The sequence below is a fragment of the Talaromyces amestolkiae genome, assembly GCF_001896365.1.
Source record: "Talaromyces amestolkiae strain CIB chromosome Unknown scaffold1.1, whole genome shotgun sequence".
Lineage (NCBI taxonomy): Eukaryota > Fungi > Ascomycota > Eurotiomycetes > Eurotiales > Trichocomaceae > Talaromyces > Talaromyces amestolkiae.
In genome coordinates, this window is record NW_024468037.1 from 2,823,475 (window position 1) to 2,841,746 (window position 18,272).

At 45.1% G+C, this 18,272-nt stretch overlaps 2 protein-coding genes across 2 annotated transcripts; one reads left to right on the top strand and one right to left on the bottom strand.

The window, feature by feature from the left end:
* Positions 1 to 290: 290 nt before the first annotated feature.
* Positions 291 to 1,655, top strand: BHQ10_000931 (uncharacterized protein; the record flags this gene model as incomplete). Its single annotated transcript, XM_040882212.1, has 3 exons — positions 291 to 1,070; positions 1,138 to 1,467; positions 1,509 to 1,655. The coding sequence occupies 3 exons, from the start codon at positions 291 to 293 to the stop codon at positions 1,653 to 1,655; spliced, it is 1,257 nt and encodes a 418-aa protein (XP_040729436.1).
* A 6,829-nt stretch (positions 1,656 to 8,484) lies between these two features.
* BHQ10_000932 (uncharacterized protein) lies at positions 8,485 to 11,202 on the bottom strand (the record flags this gene model as incomplete). Its single annotated transcript, XM_040882223.1, has 1 exon — positions 8,485 to 11,202. The coding sequence occupies one exon, from the start codon at positions 11,200 to 11,202 to the stop codon at positions 8,485 to 8,487; it is 2,718 nt and encodes a 905-aa protein (XP_040729437.1).
* Positions 11,203 to 18,272: the final 7,070 nt, after the last annotated feature.

An 18,272-nucleotide genomic window follows, 5' to 3' on the forward strand; every position in this document is an offset into this window, starting at 1 on the left:
AGATTCCATATCTGCCACCGATCAAATCTGTCCATGACACATGGAACTAAAACCCTCACTGGATTGTTCAAGCTAGACGTGGATGGGTGCCGAGATTGGGATCTGATCGCAAACCAAGGTTCGTTCCTAGCGCTTAGTGACAGAGATCTGTTGGCTTGTTTTGTCTCTGCTTGCCTGTTCAACGTGGCTTGGTGAAAGAAATAATTGACTAACGCGTTGATTTCCACATTCTGCAGTCTCTCCTCGTCGACTTCTTTTGTTTACGCATATCTTCACTTTTCACACAAGCAATGGCGACAGGCGTCAGTGTCAACCCTGCCCCAATTGGGCCTCCCTCGGCAATGTATCCAGGTCCTTCTCATCAGTCCTATCCAACTCCTACCATGTCCTCGATACCGCCACGACTGCCCGGTCACAACAATCCACCACACGCTTTGCGACGATCAATGGATTTGGATCAAGAACCGTCTCCAGTTCAACCGCCTCGCCAATCGTTACCTTCCATACATGAAGCGCTCGGTAACGATAATCCTCTTCCTTACCCAGGGCCCTCCCCTTCGGGTCCCCCGTCGCATCCTCATACAACTCCGAATCTGCTCTCTCGTCCCAGCACCGAAGGTCCCGCAGGTCCACCCAATCCTTTTTCTTCGAACAATAATTCTAACCCTGCGCCATACTTGCGCGAACCACAGTACAATACACAACAAGGTTCGACAGCTGCGGTGGACCAACAACGGGTTAGTATGGTTTCGCTGTCCACCCAAGGTTCTCGAAAACAATCTCTTCAGTCTCTCTCCGGAAAATCTCCCACCAGCAGTTCGAAAACCGCTCCGACTACGATATCTCAAGGTTCCGCTCCCTATTCTCCAAATAGCTATGGGTCGTATCCGTCACAACCTTATTCCTGGCCATCACAGCAACCGGCACCCTACGATGGTCGCGCTTACAATGGTGGTCCTTGGAAGCCAAATGTAGACGAAAAGAACGGACACCGTCCTGGTATGCCACCACACAGCGATTCAGTGAAGCGACAATTTGACTCTTATGACGTCGAGTCTTCTTTGGCCGAGGTGAGTCTTCTCTACACATGTTCCCGCCCATAATATCAGATAGTTGAGACTAATTGAAAACCCGAAGATTATCGATGGATCCACTAAAACACTCGACTTCTCCAGACACTATGCTTCAATTGCCCACCAAAACCAACGCTCGGGTCCTATCCTAGGAACTTTACCGTCTTTACATGAACTCGATGATTTAATACAACAGCAGCAACGCAATAACGAGGCTCTTCTGCGCATTCGCAATGCTGTCGTGAGCCAAGAACATGCGCTAGCCGAACAAAGGATTCAACAACGTCATCCTAAGGTTGAAAATGGATACGATGATGAGCATGTAGGGTTATACCAAGATGGATTCAAAAGCCCTGGCGGGTTCACCGGTGGTGATGCAAAGAAAAGACGAGGCGTAAGTTGACACCTGCTACATCGACTGCCTACTTGGACTAGGTTACTAACGGGTATTTCTCAAATAGAAGGCAGCTCCTCCAGGACGATGCCATAGTTGTAATCGCGCTGAGACTCCTGAATGGCGCCGCGGTCCAGACGGCGCTCGCACTTTGTGCAACGCATGCGGTCTTCACTATGCCAAGCTGACTCGAAAGATGGGGCAAAACAAAGCTGCTGCCCTAGCATCGAACCTTAAACCAAAAAGTCTTGATTCGTCGCCAGTACACCGATGATATATATAACACGGTTTCTGCTAAATTATCACCGCCATTTCCCTAATGTTTATTCACTTCGAATTGTTTGACTGTTGAACGGCGTTGGACGAGATTGGATTGCACTAGAAGTTCCGGAAAGAGCTGGCGGAGCTGGCGTTTATTCCTTCACAGTTTATACTTGAGCCTTGTACCATTCCTTGTGTCTATTCTCTTGACTTTTCTTCTACTTGACCCGCTGGTATTCCCCTTGACGTTGATCGGCGTTAAGTTTTTCCTGAGTCATTTCTTTTGAGCTGACCATGCTATATACATACATATTTCTGTTACTATTTATATACCGACTACATATCCATTCGTGAGAAACACGGCTTTGTGCTAAAGATGGTCCGAATTCCTGGCGTCTGTCACCCTTGACTATGATCTATTTGACATTATGCAATTACCTATCATCATCATGCTTGAGCTGATCTACATTCCTCGACACGTTCCTCTGAGCATACCACAAGTGACATTATGACAGACCGGTTGATAATCTCAACATATTCCGGGATCTTTTTCCGACGAACATATACTACGTCTTTATATATCCAATTTGTCAGTAGATTTGACCCCTGTGCTAATCCATGAAGGGCAACTGGTGTTGGGCATCACATTTTCATAAMCCCGCCAATGAATTGAACAATTTACTGAATTTAACTTTTCATGGCTTTGCATAGTTACCGTCACATCCGGTCTGCTTTTTGGTAGGGCAACGTCAATCACGATTCAAAATCAATGTTGAATGTGACAGGCATGCCATGCCATCCCATGCACTAAGCACATCAATACCATCTCTCGGCATGAGACCAACCTTAGAACTATATGGTGGTTGTCGATCATTGAAGATAAAAAGTGCCAATCAACTCGATCGTGAACATCAATCTGGCCTCCAAAAATTGATGCTTAGTCGATCCAGGAGATCGATGTTAAAAGCCCGGTGTGATGAGGTATTGCACACCGATACTAAGATACTTGCATCTCAAAGTCGATGAAAATGCAAGGTTGCCCGATATTTCGCGCCATGCAAACCTCACTCGTCCCTCATATACAGATATTTCTTCAAAAACAATCGGATCTCCGGCACTGTGCCGGGCTTGCGTATCTACAGATCAGATCTTCAAGATTGCATGCATACCAGATTTCCCTACCTCATTAGGTAGGTTTAGTAAAACAACCAACATCGCATATGCTAGAGCCAACAAGAAACTCAGATTCAGCATAAACTACTGATCATTTGACTTCACTAAACAGAATCTGTCAATTTATCTGCATCTATTCTAGATGTTGCCTGCATGCGATTGGACCGATCGCAGTGATAGGTTCAGTTTAGTGGGAAACTCTGAAAACGCCGCCACGGGCCACGATGCCCTAATTCGACTAAAACGTACGTGAAAAGAGTTGCATCTTGCGATCGATGTAGCTACATAATATCAAAGCGTCCTGTGCGTTCATTGGAACCAGAAATAATTGGAATCATGAAAAAGCAATATATATATATATATACGCATCCATCCAATTGGACATCTTCTCTCATATAGTTGGCTGTCTGAGCGAACGATCGATCTCGAGCTAATGTATGTCAACTCGCCTATTATTGACATTTCCATCCGCCACAATCTGAGAAATTTTGTTTATACCTACGTGGAGTCCAAAACGAGTCAGAATGAATAATGCTTATTGTCATTTGTCTTCGATGCGCTGTTTAGTATCTGCGGTAGCTGCATTCATATCTAGTTGACGCGCGGTAACCCTAAAGATATCTGTCATAGGTCAAAACTCAAACCAACATGCAATGCAGACGCTAGATACAGATCGAAAATCGAATGTACGTACTATTGCGTCCCGAAAATGCCCGTGGCTGACATAGAGTTTTCCCATGTAATGCAAAATCTAGATCATGAGATCTTGACAAATCGATCATTTCAGCTGTCTTGTACGTGACCCCTCGACTATTGAATCCTTCATGTAGGATTCCGACGGCTTTAGCGTCATGTGCAAATTAGGGGGGAGGAGACTACCGAGTACGTAGTGTGAAATAACGGGCAGAGTTCGCGGCGAGCAATCGATACTCTCTTGGATGAACCAATTAAGTAAAGCTTACACTGCGAAGCCGCAAACTCCTGCAAGCCTTGGCTGTAAATTTGTAAGTTACTTGTTTTTGCTTTTTTTTTTCACGCGCGATTGTTGTACGGTATCATACCGAGCAAATGAGACGGGGGAATTACCATCCGTTTGTTGGTTGTTTCGTTACGCAGTACGTTGGTGGTATGTACGTACGAAGTACCTACAGCGGGAAGCCATCGTTGGTTCAGAGTCTCGACCATGGAACCGGTCGCCTCCTTGCAATTCATCTCAGATCTTGCACAGGCTGTAAGATTTCGTTTCGGCCCCTGCAGCCTTCCTCTCGGTTCCGAGAAAGAAAGAAAAAACCGGATCGAGGTAAGGCTTGTTTTCTAGATGACCCAAGTTACGCTGTTCCTTACTAAAATTTCTTGCTTGCTTGAAGTAATGCCGTAATACGTACGTACGGAATACATCACTAGCACATCCGGTCGAGATCGTTGAAGTGCTTGTCACCTGCTATCGTACTCCTTAGGGAGCAGTAATCTCTGTACGGATTATGGCAGTCAATACTGTATGTCGTACTACATTCCGTACGTATCTGAGACAAACCGTTGCAACTATGTAAGCATTCGATAAGCTACTTAACCTCCTTAATTCATCGTCGATCTGCGGTCAGACGAGCCCTGATCTCGTGGCTGGCTGTTGACCAACATTTTTTCCGACAAATTTGCGATTGAGCTAGTTACAGCCTCGCATTAGAACTTCCTCACTGGGGATATGATCAACACTGACAGTCCATGTAGTTATGTATGGAGTATGTACTATGTAGTGCATTCCGTAAACTTTAAACAATCGCTAAGAAGAGTTTAATTCTCGCTACTCCATTGGCAACGTCTCAGCGCGCCTACCGCAAGGTCTCGGTCTGAATCTCTCCTCCGTAACGCGATCAATCTACTATGCCCTGCAAGGTTCATTTGAGCAATTAGTCATCTCCGTGGTGTAACTACAAGTACAGGCTACAAAAGCGTGGCCAATTGCCGATGCTAGGGGCTCAGCCGTTCTGTCGATCGATCAACTAGCCGCTGCCAAGAGCCGAGACTAGAAGTACGTCGATTGAGATGAGATCTCGATTGTGGCACACGAGTGCCATCGCCGATGAGCACAGGGCCCGATCTGGCTACCTGCTCCGGCGGTACGTAAGATGTGTCTTTTTACCATACGTCATTACAATACAGGGCTGTTGTTCCGTTTCTCGCCCTTGTGTACGATGATGTATCATGTGGGACACTACTACGTATTATCCATACTCCGTACACACACGATCGGTGATCTGCTAAGTTGACAATTTGACAGATGTCAGTTACTGAGTTAAAGGGATGGATCATATTTTTTAGAACTTGTGCATATGCAAAGTCAATTTTCAGTTGTCATTCGGCGAGTGACAGGTGTGGCTTTGTAGGCGTTGTGACTTTGTATGCTGGTGTTTAACTGCGGTAGCACGGTCCTGCTCGTGTAAAATTGGGATATGGACAAGGGCTTGGGATTGAACCAAGGGAAGCACGATACGAAATCAGTCGGCAACCGGCACCTTACACTGTACAGAAATATGTACAAAATGGTTCGAGAAACTTGGTAGCACAACAGGGATCGCCGATATGCTTCGTGGGGATTCGCAGTACTTGAAACGCCAAGACGGATGAATCTTACCAAGCAATTTCATGAGATACACAGCCGTCTGTGCGTATGTATCTGTATTTCGTATCTTACACAACGCGCGTATTACTTACCAGGTATCCTGTAATTCATCTCTGTAATTCAACGTACTTAAATGCATTGTGCTTGTGGGTTCATTGTGCATATGTTTTCTGCGTGGTGTCGATCCTTTTGCAAAAGTACCGTCAAGTAGACAAGTACCGAGTACGTAGGGAAGACGCTTGGCGAGTTATCTTTGTCATCTGTGGAATACAGATTCATTGTTACAACGCGTACTCTGAGATGTCCTGAACCTACTACTAATCGAAAACACGGCTTAAATTCGAAGTTGACAATTGACATGCAGCCTTATACTTCATATGCTCGATACGCACGAACGCCATCCTCTCGACGACTCGAATTTCTTTTCGACTGTTCACGTGTACCATGCTTATCAAACGAAGCGGTCTAGCGACATACTTCCCAATATTGAGTGGTAGGGCTTCACATGTTTCAGTACTATATTCGCTCGGAACAACGTACCGAAGGCGGCATCTCAGAATTGAGAGACTCCATCGCACCTTTTTAGTCCGCCTTTAGTTCACCAGACTCACAGGGCGGATTGCACAGGAGATTCCCTTCAGAGAAATGGTCTCCTAGAAGCGTTCCGAATCTCGTCTTAGCGTTCCAGTCAGACGGACCGCAGCGATGATAGGGTTCCCACATCGTGAATCATGATGCCCAGAGGCTATATCCACCAAGTTGGGCCAGCCAAGAACCTCATTTTAGAGGCTCTTGAGTATCACCAGGTATTATCATTTAAGATGCTTCAAGCGTTCTTTGAGCATTTCCACTACATGTCATTAATCACTTGATGTTACGACAATGTAGTAACGAGTTCGTATGACTACGGATGTCCAATGACTGCAATATTGTACCTCATTACTGAATGAAGTTTATAGATATGCATCACCCTATCAGGTCGAACTCGAAATACTTGTGTTAGATCGTAGGATTCCAAAGCGGCTGGAGTGCCATCTCAATTGTGCAACACATGGGGTGAACATGGTGAACATTTCAGCGAGAAATGGGCATTTTCATTGCATTGATTGGTATCATTTCATTTTCTGATCTGCTTTGTCATAAACCATTGTTGTTCGTCGTAATTTTAACTACGTACTCCCCACGTCGTACATACGGCGTACTTCGTCGGATCATCGATGAAGTTTCATTTAGATCCGAACCGCAGCGTTGGTTCCGCTAATCGTAAGACTATTGAACCCCGGTGTGGATATTCCAGTCAGTTATAAGCAATCACAGACGAGTACTCCGTAGTACAAGGGGTTTTCCCATACCGTTCAAACTTTGGTGGGACCAGATGCTACGGGACCGGCTTAGCTTGTTGTATCTCGATCTCGAGTACGGACTATCGAGTATGCACATAAGCTCGTCGTATGCCGCAAAAATGCAGTAACTACTACCTGAGGCTTGTCCTTAACCTATTGCCTGGTCGTCAATTCGCTGTGGTGGTTGCCGAATTACAAATGCACGACAGACTTCAATTTATGACTGATTCCGTGCGTGTAGACAGGATTCGTTGAAGTGCCATATGTAAAGGAAAAATTTTTCAGGGAAGAATGAGTCTGAGAAAAAAAGTCAGGCATCCGATTCCTATTTTGGGAAGGGTCATCCTGCGCAAGTCATGGGCTATTTCCAAGATACCTTGAAATTACAACCATTTGAACCCTCGCCTCCACTTGATTCCGAGGGTGAATCAAGATTCGATCGTATCCCATAAGACTTTTTCTAGTTGTTACCGGATCTTTCATCCGATCCTACGGGTGATTCCGCAGAGTAGATACCCTTATTTACAAACTTTGACCTATCTAGGCATGTAGTCGACCTGCTTAACTATTTAAAGACACTCATCGGCGATCACCGCGAGTCAGCACAGGGAACTAAATCTTCAGAGTGCAAAGCTTGTCATCAAGTTACATTTAGTTACACTTGTGCCCACTTCCTGGATGGTGACTACCTAAACTAGTGTGGGCAGAAGACCCGCCCTGTGCTTGGATTTCAGCGTGAACTCGCGAAACAAACACTAACTGCTATTAAGTTGATTCGATCTTGGCACAAGGCGTTATTGTTAATTCTCGGGATTTAACGTGGATTTCCACAGAGTTAGTAAGTCGATTATGAAGGTTCTGGAGATTTTCACTTTGGCATATATATATATATATATATATATGACCGAAATAGGGCTAGCGCTAGGGCTAGAGTCAACTACACGTTCAGGCTCTCATGAAAGCAAACACGCAACTTTTTATTCAACTTTTATATATGAGCAAGTATCCAAACTCTTGCTCACTCATGACAATAAAGAGCAGCGATGAATGTAGTTTGAGTATAGAAATATAGAGAACGGACAAAGTCGGAATGATAACTTATTCGATTCAGAAGCCTTGTTCCTTTCAAACCCTCAAAAAAAAAGTCGAAAATAGTCCAAAGTATGGTGAGAATGAAAAAGTAAAGAGTATCTCAACGGATCGACGTATTGCTCCTGCAATGCATCAGAATGCATGGAACGATTATATGCAACAAACTCGACGTAAAATTGCTGAAAGACAACATGTGTACATGGTTAAACCGACAGAATGCAATGAAAACAGAACAACGCTCACACTGAATCATGAAAATCATAGTCTTTCACGAATTGGAACAAAAAAAAAAAACCCGGTCAACGCCAGTGCAGGTAGGCTAGGTAGCAGCCCACACGGCAATGCAAAGTGAACATGAACAATTAAAGAGAGTCAGAGACATAAGTGTTCCTAACTCGCACACACACACAGGAATATTGGAAAAGTGTGGCGTGAAAACACTATTAGCAAGTCTAAACGCGAGAGAAAATTTGATATATATAACATAGATCGGTCATCAATGACATTTGATCCATTCGTATCTCAAGATTAAAAACTGAAGAGACCACTCCGTTTCTTTCCCAAGGGATAGACAACTAAAGCAGCCAAAAACAGACCAACAGTAATTCCAATGGCAACCTGGACCATTCCATATCCGATGTCAAAGACGACTCCGCTGTACATCTTGCTGCTTCCGTAGAGTGACATGTTTTGTTGAGCCTCAAGAAAACCTTGAGTCCCGTTGTTGATAATCGAATAGAAAGAGGTGTTGTGGTTGATTTCATCAGCCGATGTGATGCCGGAAACCAGAGAGCCACTTGCTGCTAGACCTGATGGTACCTGGACAAATATAGCTGGCAGGATAGCTGCGGCAGCTAATCCATGCCGAAGTCGACTGTATAGATTCCCCATCACGCCAATAACAAAGGCACCTAGAGCGTTGACGACTTGAGTATTTGACCCAAATCTCTTCGTCGAGCAATACGTCGTCAGATATCCACAAAGGGATATCAGAAGCATCACTGGTATCTGTCGCCACTTGGACTGATTTATAGTTGTCAAGCAAAAAGTGAACATGATCACGAATGGCAGGCGCTGTAGGTAAGGATTTTCAATGGGGCTCGGTGGGCAATAATAATCTGAAGTGGCGTTGGGGTCTAACAGACCGTATACCGAAGTGCCAACAGTGATGCCGAATCCAAGAAAGAGGGAATAAATAATTGAATACACCATGCGAACTGAGCCGGCAACGATGCTACGTGACTGTAGTTCCAGGCTTCCACATAAAACCATATATCCTGGTAAGATAAGAGCGATGGATGACTGAGCAAGTGCGGAGAAACAGAAAAGACGACCTCCCTGATACGGGATACTGCCAAAGGCCCTTGCGAGGAAGGACGTGAGGACGGCAGCAGAGATCTCGAATACATTTGAGTATAGGTAAGAACGCGGTGATAGAACTAATTGGAGGATTCCAAGCAAGCAGCCGAGAAGAAATGCTATCGGCATATCAATAGGGCGAGCTCCAAATGCGAAAGGACCAACAGAAGCACTCGCGCAACCATGCATGAGGATGAGAAACCAAACATTAAACCGCGGTTTCCGTTTCATTATTTCTTCCAGTTTTCGCGTAGCCTCTGCAACTTCAATGACATCGTGGATCACTTCTTTATAGATCTGATGCACTTCAAACAATCGACCCAGGTCCACACCTTGCGCAGCTTTGACCAGTTTGACATCTGCAGTATGGGTAGCAGCATCATCAAATGATATGACCATACAGCCAGGAATGTACAGAAACTGCCCGTCAATTTCTAAAACTTTCGCCGTCATGCGCATATATTCTTCTAGTCGGTGCGTAGGTGCTCCGTACTTCATCAGCGCCTTGCAAAGGCGCAGTAGATATCGTTGACGGGATAGAGTCTCGGCAAGTTGCACAGTAATACACATCTCATCACGAGCATTTTCCTGAGCACGCATCTTCAACAGTCTTTGTATAGCTGGGGTTAGGCCACCGCTGCTTCGAGAACGTCTAAGCGGTGGCCGTTGCCCGGACGGGTGCGAGAAAGAGCTCTTGGTGCTTGAGTTTGTCCAAGATAGAGGTGGAGATGAGTTGCCTGAGTTCTTCTCCCACCATTTCCTCTTAGGAGGCTTAACGATGCCCGAATCCTGGCTAAGTGATCGTTCGGAGCTATCTGTGTCATCGAAGCTACCGTTGCGGAGATGTAGACTGTCAGGGTAGCTGACGTACTCTGGACTTGGACCGTAGTTTGTTGCCGCATGTCGCCTGTCATGAAGTCTTAGTAGGTTGGCAAGCACGCCAAAATTGTTGTGAGATCGCGAAGCTAGGCAATCATCGGGATTGTGATCTTCAGATGGTGTACTTTGCCCAGAGTGCAAGCCAGGAGAGGAGGCGCGGACCCGAGGGGAAATATTGAGGCCCCTTCGAGTCATTTGTTGAACAATTAAGAGAGCTTTGGGGAGCTTTATAGAACGTCCTGTTTCTCGTTCCTTAGCAGCCGACCCTTCCTCATCCTCGTTGAGCAAGTCGTAGAGTTTCTCTGTTAGAACGACCAGAGGTAGATCTTCACGCACTTTAGAGACGATAGGAATATTGATAGGTAAAATCACACTAAGGCCTTGTACGTCAAGAAACTTTGATTTTGGGAAGCAAAGGCAGAAAGGCCAGCGAGCTTGCTCTTGAGCTGCATGGTCTGCGGCTTTGAGTTTTTCTTCCGTGCCGATCCCATCATCATAATCATCGTCAGTGATTTCAGTCGAGCACTCGTTAGTGCTTGAAGTGGATCCACTAGAGGTACTGTCATATGAGGATGGGGATGAGCTATCATCTGAGGAAAGCCGATGGGAAGAGTCACCCCTCAAGCTATCAGCATAAGGAATGTTGGCGGCGATTGTGGACCCTTGAAGATGCGAAACCCCTTCCTGGGTGTGGGCAACTGACGTCGACATAGGTTGTTGCTTTTGCTCAACCTGTAAGCTACGCTGGTTGATAGTATACTCGACGCTATTGGTGACTTGTAGAATTCCCACATTCTTTGGCTTGCTTTGCGCATCCCCTGGTCCGGGCGTCTGCTTGTTAGAAGTGACGCCATTGGGTGATTTCAATGCTGATGTATGTGAAAAAGACTGGGAGGAAATAGATGTTGTTCTTATGAGTCCTCGAGGGGCGCGTCTTGAGAAATTCTTGCCCGCATCGTCGACGTGATCAGAACTAGGCAAGGAAATGGCAAGAAAACCGTCAGCCATCGTGGCAGAAAACAGTTTGCGGATCGTAGCTAGAATTCCAAGCTTGAGATTTCTTAAGATATGGTTGGACGACTACACCAAGAGGTGGGTTGCGTGCGAAAGCGAGAAAGTTTCACTAGGTTGTATCTACGGCAACGGTCAGCATATTTGTACATCAGTGCTGCCAAATACTGGCTCGGCCACAGTATAGTCTCGAGTAAAAGAGATGCAAATTCTCCTTAAGATTCTGGGTACGCTTACGAGAGTTGTGACTTACTATAATGTACTTTAAACGTAGATGTGGCGTACAAGGGCTGGTGCATCTGTAATAAGGGTTTGGTGTTACCAATGACCAGTGGCACGTCAAAGACGACCACTTAATGAAGCCAAACCGCAGAATATAGTTTTAGCCATGTAACCAGAGCGCTCCTGTTGATTTGTTTCTGTGATTCTTTGTCTGTAGAGTCTAGCCCAGAGCGCGCACGACAATATTGACTAGAACTCTGGAGAAGATCAGACTTGGGGTAACTCCAACATGGAAGCAAGAACCCGGCCAAGGCCCACAAGATCATGGGTTAGCATAGACAAGTGGATAATTTGTGCAGGTCCCGAGCCCATGAGTTTATTGCAATTGAGAGGAGAAAGCCATCGATCGTGATACATGAAGGAGGTGCATCCGCCGATGGGATATGACTTGGATATATACCTTGATCGCTTCTCCTGGAGGGATCAGCCGCACTGTTCAACTTAAAGTCCAATTATCTAATGAGTAAAGCTCAAGACAGGTAAGGCGTCTCATTGGCATAAATGACACTCAAGACCGGATGAACTCGAGCTGCGACGGCTTAGATTGCAGCCGTAAGCTCGTCCATGTGGACTCCGCAGCATTATAGAATACAAGGAAGATGAGTGACAGAATGTCTTGTTTAGCTGCAACCATGACAAGTAATTGGTCACATTCCCCCACGTAGAAAAATCATTATTTGACCCGCTTTCTCGAGCATTGTCCCTTCGCTTCAATAGTCGGCGATCTCAAAGCTCGTGTTCCCTCTGAGCCTAGCTAAACCTTACAAGCACATATTGGGCTCCGTAGTTGCCACCTTATTCCAGAAAGTGATATTCCTGCAGCTGCTATACGTCCATTCGAACATCCCATCGGCTGATTGAGCCTCTATCATCGCCTTCCATGATCCCGAGAGATGGATTGTGATTCGGGCCATGTCTTCGAACTTTCTTAAGTCTACAATCATATGCTATACCAATAACAAGGGGGCCGTTGACTGATATTTCAGACCTTTCAAGTGTCCCAACGCCGTTATTTCATAAGTCGAGCGTTGATTGATGGTGATGAATTTGGTCCATCATGCAGCAGTGAGGGTTGCATCAGCACTGGGTTGTACCCTTCAAGTGACACACGCCCCCCTCTTCAGCATGACTTGCATGATTGGACTGATTTCGAGTCTTGAAATAGGGGCAAATGTGGTCGGAGACATCAGGCGTCCATTGCGAATGCCCAGGGGCGACTTCTAGAACCGAGCTCGATACGATTCTATGACCACCTTGACCTCTCAAAATAAAGGTGAGCATAATTGCTGACGCATCGGGAACGTTGATACAGATCATCATCTTCGTCCAATCGGGATGTCCACCAGGCGAAGTGGGCTTTAGGGTAAGTGGAGTGCCGGCACAGAGCTCCATTAACATGGACGTTGGAGAGAGTGCACGGGGCCGCACGGCGAATCGACAGCCTTATTCTGGAAACAAACCCACTATGTATATCAAATACGTATGTAGATGCTAGATGGAAAGTAGGCTGAGACTTAGGCTCGGAGCCTTCGAATAGGTCCGTTGACCCGTGCGAGTTTGAGAAGCTCTTACCGGATGAATATACCTTGAACCACTTAATTGGTTCGAAGGCATGCCAATATGACTTTGCACATCTGACAATTCGTCTGGAAACAAGTTCAAAAGTGAAGGGTCATACCTTTTAGTCGCGCTGAAATGCAAATTACGAATGTGTCGGCAAGGAGTAACTTGATCAGGATTTTCATATGTACGTCTTGATTTCTCATTATCAGTGATTAGCCGTTCGATCTCTCCTTCATTTCCTGTGGACCTTGATCTCAGTATATATGTAGAAATTGCAATGGAATGAGGGTACATGATTCATTACGCGGCCGTTGACATCAGATTGTATGCGGAATGAGCAGACTATCAGGTTCTTCGTAAAAGATATGATTGGCTAACAGTCAGTAAATACCAGGAACTAAAAACACGTGCCTGCATTAGCCTTGCGTCTAATATTGTTGGGAAGATGTATGAGTGGTCGTTAACAATGACTGGACGAATTGTGCTGCTGAATTATTTTACTTGCTGGCTCCGCCGATTGGATTATTGTCAAGCTACCACGGCGAACGTCGTTCTTGCAATAAATTACGACTCTTTAGTTCTCTTACCTTTTGTTGGTTCCCGACTCTGCAAGTACATTGTGTGGCCGTGCGCAGCGTTTACCCGATCAATAACTACACTTCATGCACCGGATCTGCCGTTGGTAGGCTTATCAACGTTGGCCATTTAAGCTACACACCTAAGATTCGTCCTTTTTGGGCTGTTACGTACAATAATAATTCATAATGAAAGATACAGTAAGACTGAATTACTTGCAAGGAAGCAGGCATCGCGACCCATCAAACTTCGGCTGCTGATTTGCGACGCTCGGATCTAGGCCACTGATCGTTTGACGCATGACTGTATTGCCATAATGATCTTCTCGTGGCAACAATTGTTACGAAAGGGGTGTCTAAACAGGGAACAGAAGCCGACCAGCAGGGCTAACATGTGGATATACATGCCCGGATAATTAATCGTGACCTGTAGCATTGAAATATGGTTAGTTGTCAGTGGTCGTCTTCTTTACTATCAAGACTTCTACGTCTGCTGAATGAACTCACCTGTTTGACGTAATTTCTTCTACAGCCCCTATCGTTGATGCTAGAGTAAAGTCTCCACATCACCCGTTCAAATAGTCAACACCATTCATTCCTTTTTTGCCGGAATAGGTTTCGGTGTAGTGGCTAGGATCATCAAGAAGCATATGTAACATCTATTTCTTTCGCGGCCGGACCACTCACAGAGCCTTCTAGACTACCAGAAAAATAAAAACCGGACCTAATAGAAGTTCGCAACTTTTATTTGTTCATGGAAAACGCAGCATTATGACCCGTGCGGCAACGTTACATGTGCTGTTATGTACCTAAAGCTAGAAAGTCATCCGGTGTCACACCGATTCGATACAGTGCTGTACAACATGAGATTATAGAGATGTACCCATTGAGGTATTGGCAAGAGTTGTGGCTTTATTAGTCATGTCACCTTGGCCACCTATAGTCATATACCCAGTTTGATCATATTAAAATAGGTTAATCGACGTGTCGTGGGAGACTTACTTAGGGCATTCCCAGTAGGTGAGGCTTTGAGCCTAAAGGTAACATAGTACTTGAAGCTCAAGGGATGAAATCATAACGTAGGTCATCTTATTCTGAATTGCCACAGAGAATGCAGATATGATGTACTTGGTAAGCGACGATTGTTGATGCGGTTAATAACATGTGACAGTAGGCAAAATCGATGAAAAGCTGTACTCTCGCCACAAATCGGACTCCTGCACTGGCACACGCGACTTCTTCTGCTGAATCGTGTGAAGTATACTAATGAACAAGGTAACAAGATGTTTCTAGTCGCTTCTGAATTTTCTTTCTTTGACTTCTCGTCCCTGTATTTTGCATGGCCAATGCGGCCTTGTCCGAGAGACCAAAACCTGAATTCACGTTGGTTAGCCGATTTGCTGCCTACTCTTCTAGTCCTCTCCAACACTTGAAGCTATGTATTCAACAAAAGATGGCCTTCTCATGGCTCTAGAATTGCTCCAAGTTTGTTGGTCTGAGCGTTTTTTGGGTAGCACCGGAAGCTTTCTTGCGCTGTCGGTGCATTGCTTTGCCCCAGGCCGAGGCCTGCATCAGAAGCTAGATGACATGGGCCTTCGATAGGCCGTGGTCAAAAGATGATGTATACGTCTCCGGAGCTTTCACAAGGTCAATATCTATGCAGCCGTTGACTCTGAGCGCACTAGGTCTGATTGCCCGGACGTGTCACTTTGTGGGGCGTTGATACGAGCTAGAATAATAGAAAATGTGTAGATGACGCTGGGGGTCATGTCACTGTCATGTGTCGGTGACCCGATGTTCCGAGTGATGGGCTAGATTTTGAGGTACATACACTAAGTGCCATTGACTTACCTGCGGCTTTGAGAAACTCAAAGCGTGTACTATCTGAGCATGACCTCGAGGAGGACGTCAGTTTATCCATTCGGAGAAATTCACCGAGCTTCTTTATCTCTCTTCTCAATTTGGTACATTGTCCAATTTCGCGCAAAAGTTCCATTGACCACTATTTCCTGTTCTGATCTTTAACTTCTTGCTAGGGCTTTAGTCCACTTTCGAAACTTGTTTCTCATATCATCGAGAGAATAATGGACAGAAAATTTCCCTAAAGAGAAAAAGATGCGAGTCCTGAGTGCCAAAGGCCCACAATTTGACTGTCGTTCAGCACTCAATTAACTTCTCATACCAACAACCCCAACTTGAGAGCCGACAAATATCACTCATTATCACAGAGATCGGAAACGAGGAACAAAGGAGGAAATAGAACAATGAAAGTCAAAGGTCAAATTGATTCGTCGAAAACTCTGTGGCACGGTCCGGCCCGAAAGTTTGTACCGGTACTGCATAACCCTAACAGCCCTAACAGCAGCTAAAGCCCTAACTCGAAATAGGGGACCCTCCGAAAATAATATCAGATCATCATCATCGCACCAAACGGATCTGAATCCGACGAGACAGTCCAAGCGATGACGGACAACTTGACCATAAAGTTTTAGTCAGTACGCTTCAATAGTTACCCATACCCGGCATTTAGGAACGATCTCCGGTTTTCCCATAGTTTGAAATGAACAAGCATTTTAAAATCGACTACCTAGCGAGGTAAGCGTTCCGTTGTGTCGGTACGACTGAGCATCAGGAGGTGTTAATCCGCACGGAGTTTAACGAATATTGGGACGTTGCTGGCCTTTCTCATGTACTTATCCGTGTCTTGAGCCGCGGCGGGTTGACCTGGGGACGTGAATTTCCAAGATGGAAGCCAACTACTTAGGCGGATGACGACCTTAGCAAGCTTATTGAGGCGTGCTTTGAGTTAGAAACGTGAAAAGGAGACTAAGCATCACTACAGCGTACTTGAAATGCAAATAGCTATAGCTGTTGCGTGTATGTACATCGGAATGCAAGCCACAGTACACAGCCGGTAGACGTTTCACCCTTCCGAGAGCACAAGCTCAACGGATCTACGGGGAAAGATAAAATGCTTAGCTTGATGTCAAAGAATCACGGCCGTAGCGCTTCGCGCGGATACTGGCAGCCCAATTTCGCTGCTGATTTACCTAATTATTGTACTACATGCAAGCCATGTATTCGCGAAGAATGTGGGTAAAACGTTTGACTTCGGTAATTATGGGGGATTTTCCCGGATGGATTTGAGAGTTTTACATCTCCTTCGGTTCGCTGCAAGTTTGGTTTGATTTGTTTGGTGTTCGGCCGTAGTGAATGCAAACACGGTCAACCTTGAAACTGTTGAGAATGGGTTCGCATTCCTTCGTCACTATTGCCTCAGAGAGGGCGAAGTGATGTGTATTTGTTGCAATACATGACACAATTCATAGAAAATACAGGGTTAGAAAGCTGAGGAAGGGCTATCCTGGGAAACATTCCTTATCAACTAACAGCAAATACTGTCAAGAAACCGCCAATAATAGCTACATGGAGCCAATCCTCTCAGCACTTTCTCAAGCCGCCAATTAGACCAGAGACACTACATACATATGTATGCTGATAGGCCTACGCTCAGTTGTGGTTGCCTTACAGCAAATATGCATCAGATTCTGGGGTGCTTGAGCATCATGCAAGGTTTCCCTAGAACCAAGTAAGCCTGCATTCCCCAATTGCAATCTTTCTGCAACACCGTTGAAATGAGCACACACATAGCTGCACAGCATGAAGAGGGCGTGCCAGTTTCAACGACTGTCAAATTTTCCACAGCCAATAATTCTGCGCTGGCCTTTTGAATTTGGTTTTAAGTGTCATGTTAGACCGAATTCCTCGTAAGTTCATTATAACCTCAGAAACATCGAATATCATATTGAAAAGCTTGAAACGCAAGGCTACGCTTCTAACGAGAGGGAAATATGCACCTGGACCTGTATAACTTATTGAAAATCAATCTCACTTGAATGTCAACATGCTTACAATATGAGATCAGGAATATTGTAACAGCTCTACCCTAAAAGTTATGATAGGTCGTTGATGGGAGTACAAAAAAAGCCATTGTATACATTAATTGTAGATATCCCCCAGGTACTTAACGCTACTTCGCTAACCTCCTATCTGATATGAGATACGTTTTAATATTTCGAGCTCGATTGTAGCCAGTCATACCACTAAGGATGTATGTAGGCGAAGGAAAAGTTTTTTTTGAGATATCTTCTTACCCAAACTGCAGGGCTGAGCTCTGATTATAGTACAGTGTTTTATGTTGTGTATCGGAATAGATGTTAGGAGGTCATCTATTAAGCTAACTGCATACGAGTCATGTTCTGGTTCTAGACCGTTGAACTACATGTTGGTCATCCAACTACTGAATGTCTAGACATATAGAAATCCAGAGATTGATATTGCCTAACTGTTTAGACGAGCCTGAGCCTAAGGGATCTTGAAAGTGACCGCAACCTTTCAGGGACATGCATTTACCTGCACTCGAGTCTGATTTTCAAAAATGATAATAAACGGACAAACTCAAAGCCTTGAAAAGACATGGTCATCGCTTCGCTACATTCCACATAATCATTGCAATATCACGCATCCCGATCCCTAATAATAGAAGAATAAACACCGACACGCCGAAGCCAAAATCGACAAGTATGAAGAATCATAATAATAGACAAACAAGCCCTCGTAATGAAGACATGCAATGTAATGCGCCTG